Source organism: Schistocerca serialis, chromosome 7 (assembly GCF_023864345.2).
Source record: "Schistocerca serialis cubense isolate TAMUIC-IGC-003099 chromosome 7, iqSchSeri2.2, whole genome shotgun sequence".
NCBI classification, from domain to species: domain Eukaryota; kingdom Metazoa; phylum Arthropoda; class Insecta; order Orthoptera; family Acrididae; genus Schistocerca; species Schistocerca serialis.
In genome coordinates, this window is record NC_064644.1 from 43,344,392 (window position 1) to 43,358,166 (window position 13,775).

Below are 13,775 nucleotides of genomic sequence, written 5' to 3' on the forward strand. Positions count from 1 at the left end.
ATGGCTACACTCCATACAAATACTTTCAGAAACGACTTCCTGACACTTAAATCTATACTCGATGTTAACAAATTTCTCTTCTTCAAAAACGATTCCCTTGCCATTGACAGTCTACATTTTATATCCTCTGTACTTCGACCATCATCAGTTATTTTACTCCCTAAATAGCAAAACTCCTTTACTACTTTAAGTGTCTCATTTCCTAATCTAATCCCCTCAGCATCACCCGATTTAATTTGACTACATTCCATTATCCTCGTTTTGCTTTTGTTGATGTTCATCTTATATCCTCCTTTCAAGACACTGTCCATTCCGTTCAACTGCTCTTCCAAGTCCTTTGCTGTCTCTGACAGAATTACAATGTCATCGGCGAACCTCAAAGTTTTTATTTCTTTTCCATGGATTTTAATACCTACTCCGAATTTTTCTTTTGTTTCCTTTACTGCTTGCTCAATATACAGATTGAATAACATCGGGGAGAGGCTACAACCCTGTCTCACTCCTTTCCCAACCACTGCTTCCCTTTCATGCCCCTCGACCCTTATAACTGCCATCTGGTTTCTGTACAAATTGTAAATAGCCTTTCGCTCCCTGTATTTTACCCCTGCCACCTTCAGAATTTGAAAGAGAGTATTCCAGTTAACGTTGTCAAAAGCTTTCTCTAAGTCTACAAATGCTAGAAACGTAGGTTTGCCTTTTCTTAATCTTTCTTCTAAGATAAGTGGTAAGGTTAGTATTGCCTCACGTGTTCCAACATTTCTACGGAATCCAAACTGATCTTCCCCGAGGACCGCTTCTACCAGTTTTTCCATTCGTCTGTAAAGAATTCGCGTTAGTATTTTCAGCTGTGACTTATTAAACTGATAGTTCGGTAATTTTCACATCTGTCAACACCTGCTTTCTTTGGGATTGGAATTATTATATTCTTCTTGAAGTCTGTGGGTATTTCGCCTGTCTCATACATCTTGCTCACCAGATGGTAGAGTTTTGTCACGACTGGCTCTCCCAAGGCCATCAGTAGTTCTAATGGAATGTTGTCTACTCCCGGGGTCTTGTTTCGAGTTAGGTCTTTCGGTGCTCTGTCAAACTCTTCACGCAGTATCGTATCCCCCATTTCATCTTCATCTACCTTCTCTTCCACTTCCATAATGTCCTCAAGAACATCGCCCTTGTATAGGCCCTCTACATACTCCTTCCACCTTTCTGCTTTCCCTTCTTTGCTTAGAACTGGGTTTCCATCTGAGCTCTTGATGTTCATGGAAGTGGTTCTCATTTCTCCAAAGGTCTCTTTACTTTTCCTGTAGGCAGTATCTATCTTACCCCTAGTGAGACAAGCCTCTACATCCTTACATTTGTCCTCTAGCCATCCCTGCTTAGCCATTTTGCACTTCCTGTCGATCTCATTTTTGAGATGTTTGTATTCCTTTTTGCCTGCTTCATTTACTGCATTTTTATATTTTCTCCTTTCATCAATTAAATTCAATATTTCTTCTGTTACCCAAGGATTTCTATTAGCCCTCGTCTTTTTACCTACTTGATCCTCTGCTGCCTTCACTACTTCATCCCTCAGAGCTACCCGTTCTTCTTCTACTGTATTTCTTTCCCCCATTCCTGTCAATTGTTCCCTTATGCTCTCCCTGAAACTCTGTACAACCTCTGGTTCTTTCAGTTTATCCAGGTCCCATCTCCTTAAATTCCCTCCTTTTTGCAGTTTCTTCAGTTTCAATCTGCACTTCATAACCAATAGATTGTGGTCAGAATCCACATCTGCCCCTGGAAATGTCTTACAATTTAAAACCTGGTTCCTAAATCTCTGTCTTAGCATTATGTAATCTATCTGATACCTTTTAGTATCTCCAGGATTCTTCCAGGTATACAACCTTCTTTCATGATTCTTGAACCAAGTGTTAGCTATGATTAAGTTATGCTCTGTGCAAAATTCTACAAGGCGGCTTCCTCTTTCATTTCTTCCCCCCAATCCATATTCACCTACTACATTTCCTTCTCTCCCTTTTCCTACTGACGAATTCCAGTCACCCATGACTATTAAATTTTCGTCTCCCTTCACTACCTGAATAATTTCTTTTATCTCATCATACATTTCATCAATTTCTTTATCATCTGCAGAGCTAGTTGGCATATAAACTTGTACTACTGTAGTAGGCATGGGCTTTGTGTCTATCTTGGCCACAATAATGCGTTCACTATGCTGTTTGTAGTAGCTAACCCGCACTCCTATTTTTTTATTCATTATTAAACCTACTCCTGCATTACCCCTATTTGATTTTGTATTTATAACCCTGTAATCACCTGACCAAAAGTCTTGTTCCTCCTGCCACCGAACTTCACTAATTCCCACTATATCTAACTTTAACCTATCCATTTCCCTTTTTAAATTTGCTAACCTACCTGCCCGATTAAGGGATCTGACATTCCACACTCCAATCCGTAGAATGCCAGTTTTCTTTCTCCTGATAACGACGTCCTCTTGAGTAGTCCCCGCCCGGAGATCCGAATGGGGGACTATTTTACCTCCAGAATATTTTACCCAAGAGGACGCCACCATCATTTAATCATACAGTAAAGCTGCATGCTTAATGAAAGGGGAAGGCAAATCTTTGATTTCCTGTAGAGTGTAGGAAGCGTTATCTGGGGCAAAGGAGTATCACCAGCGTTATCTGGAGCAAAGGAGTATCACCAGAAAATAGAAAATGTTATACCAGACGTATTATGCCCCAGTTCTTGCATAGCTCATAGCATCAGAAACGTCAGTAATGAAGAAATGGCAAGTCAACAGGATACAGGCCTGCGAGATCAAATTTAGGAAAAACAGAATAGGATTTTCTATGGAGTTGACTGAATATCAAGACAGGCCCATGAAATGATAGTAGAAGGCAAGAGACCTAGGGGCAGACCGAGACACAAATGGATCATTGAGGTAAAAAGATATGTGAAGAAGAGAGGAGAAGACTCAGCACAGGGGAGAGGGAAATGTGATGGGACGATGAAGAAGATAATCGGTCTTGTTCAATAATTTCACCTTATTAACTTTTAATTTCTTTTTATTTTTATTCCAGTCCTAACATACATGCACACTCCACCACATTTTTATTTTTGCCTACCATATCAAGGCCTGAAATACTAGCCGTACCTTCAAGCCCTTTTTGTAGTCAGTGTTTACATTTATATAATACTGAAATATTCCCGAGTTGACCATTCAACAAGATTTCTTATTCATCAGTCTTATACCCAAAACATTGTACAGTTTGAAACATTCAGAAATTGGTGTAGCAGATGCCATCATACTTTCTTCTGGTACTTCAAACAACTGTACATCTGCCTTTCTTTGAGCGAATGTAAGGGTGTGTATATGCTGCCACCTAGCTGCTCACTGGCGTTGCACAGCAATGGCGAAACAAGACCACTGAGTCATGCCAGCCCATTTAACCTGCACCATCACTGCTCACCAAGCACTGATATCGAGCAGGTTTGTGTTTAGCACCACAACCATCGCCATATGTCCTGAAACTTGAACCATGATTGGCTGCGTCGAGGGTACTCCACCAGTGCCATGTTTGGCTCTGCTAGCTGTGAACAGCTGCAGGGTAATTACTCCCAGCAATCAGGGAGGATGGTGCAAAAATGCGACAAGGCTGCTGGCGAGCAGTGAAGTGCCAGCTGTGAGATACAGCATAAACATACCCTAACATTGTGTACACACAGCAAGAAGCAGCTCTTTAGCAAAGACTTAGTCCAGCAAATACTAGATATGATAGTTCTCCTTTTAGACCAGGTCGATTAGGGGAAAAGTCATGCACAATGTATCATATGAATTTCTGATGACTCTTTGCACAGACGCGACTAAGCGATTTTTATTTTCCACAAATTGCATTAACACAACATGGAATGCTAATGTGAATTACTAATAATACTAACACAAGTAATGCATATGGTCAACATGTACTTAAATCTCTGCACACGTTCTACATTGCTAGAGGGGGAATTCACTCCTAGTCATCGTCTTGCGGAGCTGTAGTGCTCTTCTGGGAAAGGCAACATCTCCCGTCATGGGTGCTGCTTGCTATTCAATTCACCGACAGACTACTCCTCCCCAGCATTTCCTGTCCAGTTCTCTTATGCCGATAGACAAAATAACTGAGCACAGATTTATAAAGTGCAATTACTTTCAGATTATTAAGTACTGCAAAAAGGTGGGAATTTAAGGAGATGGGATCTGGACAAACTGAACCAGAGGTTGTACAGAGTTTCAGGGAGAGCATAAGGGAACAATTGTCACAAATGGGGGAAAGAAATGCAGTAGAAGAAGAATGGGTAGTTCTGAGGGATGAAGTAGTGAAGGCAGCAGAGGATCAAGTAGGTAAAAAGACGAGGGCTAGTAGAAATCCTTGGGTAACAGAAGAAATATTGAATTTAATTGATGAAAGGAGAAAATATAAAAATGCAGTAAATAAAGCAGGCAAAAAGGAATACAAACGTCTCAAAAATGAGATCGACAGGAAGCGAAAAATGGCTAAACAGGGATGGCTGGAGGACAAATGTAAGGATGTAGAGGCTTATCTCACTAGGGCTAAGATAGATACTGCCTACAGGAAAATTAGAGAGACCTTTGGAGAAAAGAGGTCCACTTGCATGAATATCAAGAGCACAGATGGAAACCAGTTCTAAGCAAAGTAGGGAAAGCAGAAAGGTGGAAGGAGTATATAGAGGGTCTATACAAAGGCGACGTACTTGAGGACAATATTCTGGAATTTGGAAGAGAATGTAGATGAAGACGAAATGGGAGATACAATACTGCGTGAAGAGTTTGACAGAGCACTGAAAGACCTGAGTCGAAACAAGGCCCCGGGAGTAGACAGCATACCATTAGAACTACTGACGGCCTTGGGAGAGCTAGTCCTGACAAAACTGTACCATCTGGTGAGCAAGATGTATGAGACAGGCGAAATACCCTCAGACTTCAAGAAGAATATAATAATTCCAATCCCAAAGAAAGCAGGTGTTGACAGATGTGAAAATTAGCGAACAATCAGTTTAATAAACCACAGCTGCAAAATACTAATGCGAATTCTTTACAGACGAATGGAAAAACTAATAGAAGCCAACCTTGGGGAAGATCAGTTTGGATTCTGTAGAAATATTTGAACATGTGCGGCAATACTGACCTTACGACTTATCTTAGAAAATATATTAAGGAAAGGCAAACCTATGTTTCTAGCATTTGTAGACTTAGAGAAAGCTTTTGACAATGTTGACTGGAATACTCTCTTTCAAATTCTAAAGGTGGCAGGGGTAAAATACAGGGAGCGAAAGGCTGTCTACAATTTGTACAGAAACCAGATGGCATGTCCATTATAATTATCTGGGCTGTTATGCCGTGGTTGGTTGATGAATTCTGTGTCAATTTCCAACGTTTCGTCTCCGACTGCGGGAGACATCTTCAAGGGGGTCCGTCGCTCGATGGAAGGTCCAACACACCCACTGGCTCGCTACTGACTGCAAGCCAGTGGCTGTGTTGGACCTTCCATTGAGCGACGGACCCCCTTGAAGATGTCTCCCGCAGTCGGAGACGAAACGTTTGAAATTGACACAGGATTCATCAACCGACCACGGCATAACAGCCCGGATAATTATAATGGACATGATATTTCTGGCCGTGAAAGTCTACATTTTAGAACCAGATGGCAGTTATGAGAGTCGAGGGACATGAAAGGGAAGCAGCGGTTGGGAAGGGAGTGAGACAGGGTTGTAGCCTATCCCCGAAGGTACTCAATCTGTATATTGAGCAAGCAATAAAGGAAACAAAAGAAAAGTGCGGAGTAGGTATTAAAATACATGGAGAAGAAATAAAAACTTTGACGTTCGCCGATGACATTGTAATTCTGTCAGAGACAGCAAAGGACTTGGAAGAGCAGTTGAACGGAATGGACAGTGTCTTGAAAGGAGGATATAAGATGAACATCAACAAAAGCAAAACGAGGATAATGGAATGTAGTCGAATTTAGTCTGGTGATGCTGGGGGAATTAGATTAGGAAATGAGACACTTAAAGTAGTAAATGAGTTTTGCTGTTTGGGGAGCAAAATAACTGATGATGGTCGAAGTAGAGAGGATATAAAATGTAGACTGGCAATGGTAAGGAAAGTGTTTCTGAAGAAGAGAAATTTTTTAACATCGAGTATAGATTTAAGTGCTCAGATGGTAGAGCACTTGCCTGCGAAAGGCAAAGGTCCCGAGTTTGAGTCTCGGTCAGGCACACAGTTTTAATCTGCCAGGAAGTTTCATATCAGCGCACACTCCGCTGCAGAGTGAAAATCTCATTCTGGAAACATCCCCCAGGTTGTGGCTAAGCCATGTCTCCGCTATATCCTTTCTTTCAGGAGTGCTAGTTCTGCTAGGTTCGCAGGAGAGCTTCTGTAAAGTTTGGAAGGTAGGAGACGAGATACTGGCAGAAGTAAAGCTGTGAGTACCGGGTGCGAGTTGTGCTTCGGTAGCTCAGATGGTAAAGCGCTTGCCTGCGAAAGGCAAAGGTCCCGAGTTCGAGTCTCGGTCGGGCTTAAAGTTTTAATCTGCCAGGAAGAAAAATGGTAATATTGTCACACTTCCAAAAGAGAGAAGAGCTTCTTTGTAAGAGTTACCACATAATAGTACTCTAGAAACCTGCACCGAAAGAAATATCAGAAAACTAAAACAATTGGGGATGAAGCTCTTAATAATTATGACTTGGAAACTGAGGTGGGACCAAATTAAAAAATAGGAAGGAAACTTGTAGGCAGTGCATTGAAACCTGACTGAAATGGTTTAGTCGCCTTGAAAAGATGGTCTCTCAGAGACTGTGTTGAATATGATTTGAGAAGATATTGAAGACAACATGTTGAGAGAGAGAGAGAGAGAGAGAGAGATGGATTTATGGTGTGCTTTTGGGTGTTCAGTTGCATTGTTTACATTTTTATGCACAACATCTTCTTTCAGTACTGTGAGTTGTGTTGTTACGAGTACTTCTTTCCTGGGCTTCAACCAGACTATGAAGTATTGTGCATAAAAATGAAATCAAGAGCTCTGCTAAATACCTGGAAGCACACCATTAACACCATAACATAAAAGCCCGAGTTATCTCGTTTTTATTATTTTGACAGAAACTAAAATCCCTGGTGCACTCAGGCACTTAAGAACAGACCGAAAAAAATGAGACCCCACTTACATCTGTTTCAGCACTGATAGTTAAGTGTTCAGCTGCTAGAAAGCATCAGGTCCTACATTTGTAGCCTGCTGTTGTGTTTTGGTTGAAGTGGTTGCCACTATCGCCTTTACTTTGTGCAGCTTTGGAAACTCGGCAACAAACCGCTCACTCTTAGGCTCTCTTCTGTATTGTTGTGTAGGCAGTGCTTGCAAAAAATAATGGCTATAGTGATCCTGAGTTCATCAGATGAGTGAGAAGTGCTCACCAATGGTATGAGATAAATAGGTCCACTGTGCTCCAGCCAGCTTCTCCAAAATTTATGTCCATGGGAAAAACAAAAAAAAATACTGCTATCAGTACATTAAGGGGTTAATCAGTCGTGCCAAGGAAACCCAAGAAATTACAAGAGACTGGTTGATAGATCAGAAATGATCGAGCAGGACAAGGTCTGGATTTGCAGCAGATTGTGGAGGAAGACACCTGTCTGGACAGAAATAAGTGAAAAATTCTCATTTACTACACTAGGAGACAGGGAAGGTTCAAGATAATGACTTTTGGGAGATTATGCCATTTTCAAATGGAAGAATCACTCTTTCATGATTAATGGTAGATCAGTGTATTTTTATTAGTAGTAATTGCTCTCCTTTTCTGTCCTCATGATCAGTTTGTAGGCAGTAGCAGCAGACACAAGGTTCCATTTACAACTAAAGAACTGGAGTCTCTCTCCTTTATCCAGCTGTTTGGATGTAGCAGTTTCTTAATATATAAAATGTTAGGTCTGATGCAGTCGAGTTTTTCCTGTAGGACAGTATAGTCGCAAATGCGTAATAAATCTTAATTCTGTTTTTATCATATTATCTTCTCAGAAGTGAAGAAAAATGTGTTTTTTGCATTTTTTTTTTTCTAATTACAGATTATATGCTTTTAGAAGAAATGACAAGATCAGTTGAAACATTTTCAAGAGACCCAACAAAACGGTTTACACGCTTGGCCACAGAATTGCCTCCGGTAAGATTATTGCACAGTTCTGAGTTAAAATGCATTTACATGTCGTGTGATAGTTGTTCTATTTTTGTGAATGTAGTTTTAGTTGGGAGGCTTTGAAATGACACCTACTATAGTTTTACTCACTTTTAGTATAGATTTTATGACAGCACATCGTTGGATTCAATTTGTGTTAAGGTACTTTAAAATGATGTATTTCCTAAATTATAGTTTTTGGCAATTCAGAAGCGGGCTGTGAGATTTGTTACCAATAGGTTCAAACAACACATAAGTGTTATGGAGAGGCTTCAGGAACTAAAATAGGGAGGGCAATGTTATTTTCGAGAAACACTGTTGAGGAAATTTAGAGAACTGCGGGCGTAAGGACCATGAAGATAAGAGGCAAGAAATTAGGGCTCATATAGAGGCATACAGACAGTCGTTTTTCCCTCGCTCTGTTTGCGAGTGGAACAAGAAAGGAAACGACTAGAAATGGTACAAGATGGAGATGCAACCTAAGGTGCTTGTGGAGTATCGCTGTAGATGTAGAGTGCAGAAAAATAAAGTGGATAAGACTTGAAATATTGCTAATCGTTGCACCTATGACAGTATTAAATGATGATTCTGAGAAAATTGTTACCTCTTAATACTGTCACCAACTGACTGACTGTGTGTGCTCTTGATTGCTTCATGTGAAACTAAATGTAGATGTTCTTATCAATTGTTAGCTCTTCAAAAAAGTTTGCAGTATATTGTTAACATACCTATCAGAAATTAAAGGATTTGTGGAAAAAGATCAGTCCAATAATTTCTGTTGCACTATGTGCACACCATATTCCTGTCTTTACATCATGCCGAGGCATTGTTATGCACTTCAGGAGCGTTCTTACTATCATGCGTGGACTTTGATAGACAGTTGCAGTACTGACTTAACCAACAGTATCTTAATTGATCAGTCAATGCACAGTCATTACCTTGCGAGATCACACTTTGAAGTTTGTGTGCAGCTCTCTGAGCTAATACTACTGACAAAACAGTCTGAAGAGCAAAGTGGCTGAATAATTTTCTCACCCCTTAACTCATCTTATTCATTCTCAGTTAAAACTGATAAGCCACCCACAACACAGGGTGAAACACAGGGCAGAACAGCATCTGGGGAACCCTGTCTGCGTTTGGCAATATCGGTGATGCCCCCTTTAACATTTCTTTCACTTACAAATGTTTAGAAATATTAATATCATACTCACATTGATTCAGACTGCAAGCGGTGCAGTTACATAGCCAGCCTTGACAAAACTTAACAACAAAGCAAGCCCTGCTCTCTCCACCACAAAATTATTTATATTGTTCTAACAGTTGACAAACAATTTCAGTTACTTTTAATTTTGTAATTTACTTCTCATAGTGAATTATTCAGTGTTTCATTTCATGATTAATAACATACAGATATTTCATGAAAATAATTGGACTGAAGGAGGCCACTTACTGAAAAGCAGAAGTGTTAGTTATTGATAGGCGCACACACACAAAAGAAAGAAAAAACTTGCTAGCTTTCAGAGTTACCCTATGATGTGAGAGTGTAAAATACGCGCGTGCGCGCCCACACACACACACACACACACACACACACACACACACAGTGCCTGCTAGGCTAACAGTGCCAGTGCTATTTTGCACTGGTTGTGGTGGATAGAGGAAGAGACTAGGGTGGGTGAGTATTGTCTGAGAGGGAGGTGGCTGGCTTGCCAGCTAAGACTGTGGGAAGGAGGGGTGGCATTTATATGGGTTGGCACAACTGGAGTAACACATGCTAAAGGCAAAGTGCGGACATGCATTGGGAAGGCGTGACAGGAGGGAAACTATTGGATGAAGCATGTGGAGGCAATGGGTCACCTGAGATTGAGGTCAGGATGATTGTTAGCAGAGGATGTGTTACAACGATAACTCCCAGATGCATAGTCCAGAGAAACTGGTGGTTGAGGGAAGAATCCATATGGCTCAGGTTGTGAAGCAGTTACTGAAATTGAACATATTGTGCCACTGGCTGCTCAACTTTTTTCTTGACAACAGTTTGGTGGCGGCCATGCATCCTAATGGACAGCTGGTTGGTAGTCATACAAATGTTAGAGGTTGTACAGTGTTTGCAGCAGAGTTGGTATATGAAATAGCTGCTTTCACAGGTGGCCTGGCTTGTGTTGGGACAGGATGAGCCCATGGCAGGACTGGAGTAGGGGGTCCTGAGTGGGTGGATTGGGCAGATGTTGGACTTTGTCTGCCATAGGGATGGACTGATACTTTGTGTAGGTTAGGTGGGATACAGAATACCACTCTAGGAGGGGCGGGAATGATCTTAGGTGGGATGTCACTCATTTCAGGGCAGAGCGAGAGATAATCAAAGCCCTGGCGAAGGATAAGGTTCAGTTGTTCCAGTCCAGGGTGATATTATGTAACAAGGAGGGTGCTCCATTGTAGCTAATTCCTGGGGGTGTGTTAGGATACGACAAAGGAAATCTTTTAATTTACTGGGTTTGGGTGGTATTGCATGTCTGTCAAGGCCTTAGTGAGACCTTCTGCATACTGTGCTAGTGAGTTCTCTTCACTTCAGATACATCATCCATGGGTGGCTAGGATGTACGGCAGGGATTTTTTGGTGTAGAAGGGGTGGTAGCTGTTGAAATGTAAGCACTGTTGATGGTCAGTCAGCTTAATGTGGACAGAGGTGCGAATGGAGCCATCAGAGGTGTGGAGGTAGACGTCCAGGGAAGTGGCGCATTGGGTAGAGGAGGACCAGGTGAGGCAGATGGGAGAGAGAGAGAGTGTTCAGGTTGTGACGGAATGTGGAGAGGGTGTGTTGGCCGTGGGTCCAGATCATGAAGATATTATGAATTAATCTGAACCAGACTAAGGGCTGCGAGTTTTGGGAGGCTAGGAAAATTTCCTCTAGATGGCCAATAAACAGGTCGGCATAGGAGAGTGCCATGCGAGTGCCCATGGCTGTGCCGCAGATTTGTTTGTAAACCTTCCCTTCAGAGGGAAAGAAGTTGTGGGTCAGGATATAGTTGCTAAGGCGTATAAGAAATGAGGTGGTGAGTGTGGAGTCCAAAGGACATTAGGAGAGGTAGTGTTTGATAGAGACAAGGCCATGGGCATAAGGGACATTGCTGCGTAGGAAGATGGAATCAGCATTAGTGAGTAGAGATCGAAGAGGTAAAAGGGTGGGGATGGTGGAAAGTCAGTGAAGGAAATGGTTAGTAACAACTAAACACTTCTGTTCGGTGAGTGGTCTCCTTTTATCCTATTGTATTTACATTCTACATGAACTTTCCTACAACTTTCATGAAAATTGTTCTTTTTACATTAATAAATGAATTTTACTTTTAACTGATGTTATATTTGTGATACAGGTGTTTACTACTTATGTAGGGTCGTGACAATTCCTTGTATAATTTGGTAATATTTTTTTATGTCGTAGTGTACTTCTTTCAGTTAACATTATTTTCGTGTTTAGACAGTGAAGTATCCATTACCAGGTTATCACTGTGTAACACAACATAACTAACTCACAACTTTATGTTAAGAAATTTTAAAATAAGCTAAAAACCTCTCATTTGCATTACTAATTAGCATATTGAAATGTCGGACTGTCAAGAAGACAAACTTTTGAATACAAAATATTCATGTATCGTGTACTTCACTTTAACCAGATCTGGAAGGAATCCCAATTCATTTTTACAGAGAGTATGCTTCGATATTGGCCCTGTACTTGGCTTGCATTTATCTCAAATCTATTACACAGCCCAGAGCCCCAAGTGACTGAAAGAAAGACCAGTTGATGCTTATATATAAGAAAGATAAAGGAACAAGCCCAAAAAATTACATACCAATATCCTTGCCATCGGTTTCGTGCAGTATTCTTGAGCATATTCTAAGCACTTGAGGCATAAAAGCAGTTAATTGGCATAGATTTTGAAAGCATTGCCCGTGTGAAACTCAGCTTGCCTTTTTCTCACAAAATGTTCTGTGAACTGTGAATAAAGGCAACAGGGAGCCCATATTGCAGGATTTCAGGGAAAGATTTGACAAAATACACCACTATAGACCGTCAACAAAAGTCCGATTGTATGGGATAGGTTCTCACAAGTAAATCTAGCCAAGGGGTAACTTTAATTTTGAACAGCTTTGAATATGTTGTAGTGTAGAGCAAAGTAAGAGACAGGCATTCTCTTATACGTACCCATACGGTCATTAAGCTGTGAAACACCCCATTAAAAAAAAAAAGAAAAAAAAAAAAAAAAAAAAAGAGTTGAATATTTCCAGACGAGTACCAATGAAATGGTAATATATATAAAAAACTCTAAGTAAAAGTTTTATGTATGTAACAACAGTGCATCCAGTTTTGACTTATCAAACAACCCAGCATAAGAATTGGCGTTGAAGCGGATAGACTTTGGATGTGCACACAGTGATGCAGATCTATTTCTGGTTTATTTCTGGCAAATGCATCCTTGGAATACCACTTCATCATATATGACCAAATAGGGTACTATTGATGCTATGCATTTTACTGCTAGTCAAATGCTGAAATGAAAAACAAAGTAGTGTGGGGGGGGGGGGGGGGGGGGAGAGAGAGAGATGTCAGAAAAAAATGAACTTTTTTGACAAATCTGCATGTACCATTGTAAAATACATTAAAAACTGTAGAAATTGTAATTGAAGTTTTCTTCCATATCTGTTAACGTTTCAGCAGTATGAATTTAGAAATATTAAACTCAGTTTTTTAAAGGGGTGTTTCACCACTTTAGCAGCTGTACAGCTATGTATAAAAAAAGACCTCTTATTTTGCTCTACACTACAGCATTTTCGAAGCCTTTCAAAATGGACTATGTTTACTTGTCCGATATGTGAGTGGCCCAAGACTTCTTAATTAGCAGAACTCAGTACATTGTCCCAGACAATGAGTGGTCATCAGAGACATGGGCATCATTAGGAGCACTCCAGGGAAGTAGTGATAGGACCACTCTTGTTCTCTATATACATGCTTGATCTGACAGAAAGGAATAGCAGCAATATGACTATTTGCTGACGATGCTGTAATGTACAGGAAAGTGTTGTCTCTGAGTGACTGTAAGAGGAAACATAATGATATAGCCAGAATTTATATTTGATGTGACGAATGGCAGCTTGCTCTGAATGTAGAAAATTTTAATTTAATGGAGATGGGTATGGAAAGAATTCTTCTAGTGTTCGAATGAGATCTTAGTGCTGCGCTGTTTGACATAGTCATGTCAATTAAATATCTAGGTCTAACGTTGCAAAGTTATATGAAACAGAACAAATACATAAGAACTGTGATAGGGAAGACGAACGGTCAGTTCTAGTTTATTGGGACAATTCTAAGGAAGTGTGAGTCATCTGTAAAGGAAACCACATATAAAACACTAGCAAAGCCCCTTCTTGAGTACTGCTTGGGCGTTTGGGATCCCCACCAGGTTGGATTGAAGGAAGACTTTGTAGCAATTCAGAGGTGCGGTACTAGATTTGTTACCAGTAGGTTTTATAAACATGCGAGTGTTACAGAAATGTTCCATGAAACC

At 40.6% G+C, this 13,775-nt stretch overlaps 1 protein-coding gene across 1 annotated transcript in view; it reads left to right on the top strand.

The window, feature by feature from the left end:
* LOC126412257 (box C/D snoRNA protein 1) overlaps positions 1–13,775 on the top strand; it is a 110,722-nt gene that overhangs the window by 51,529 nt on the left and 45,418 nt on the right. The window contains exon 4 of the mRNA XM_050081760.1: positions 8,111–8,205. Coding sequence (XP_049937717.1) covers positions 8,111–8,205 — 95 coding nt within the window. The remainder of the gene's footprint in view (positions 1–8,110; positions 8,206–13,775) is intronic.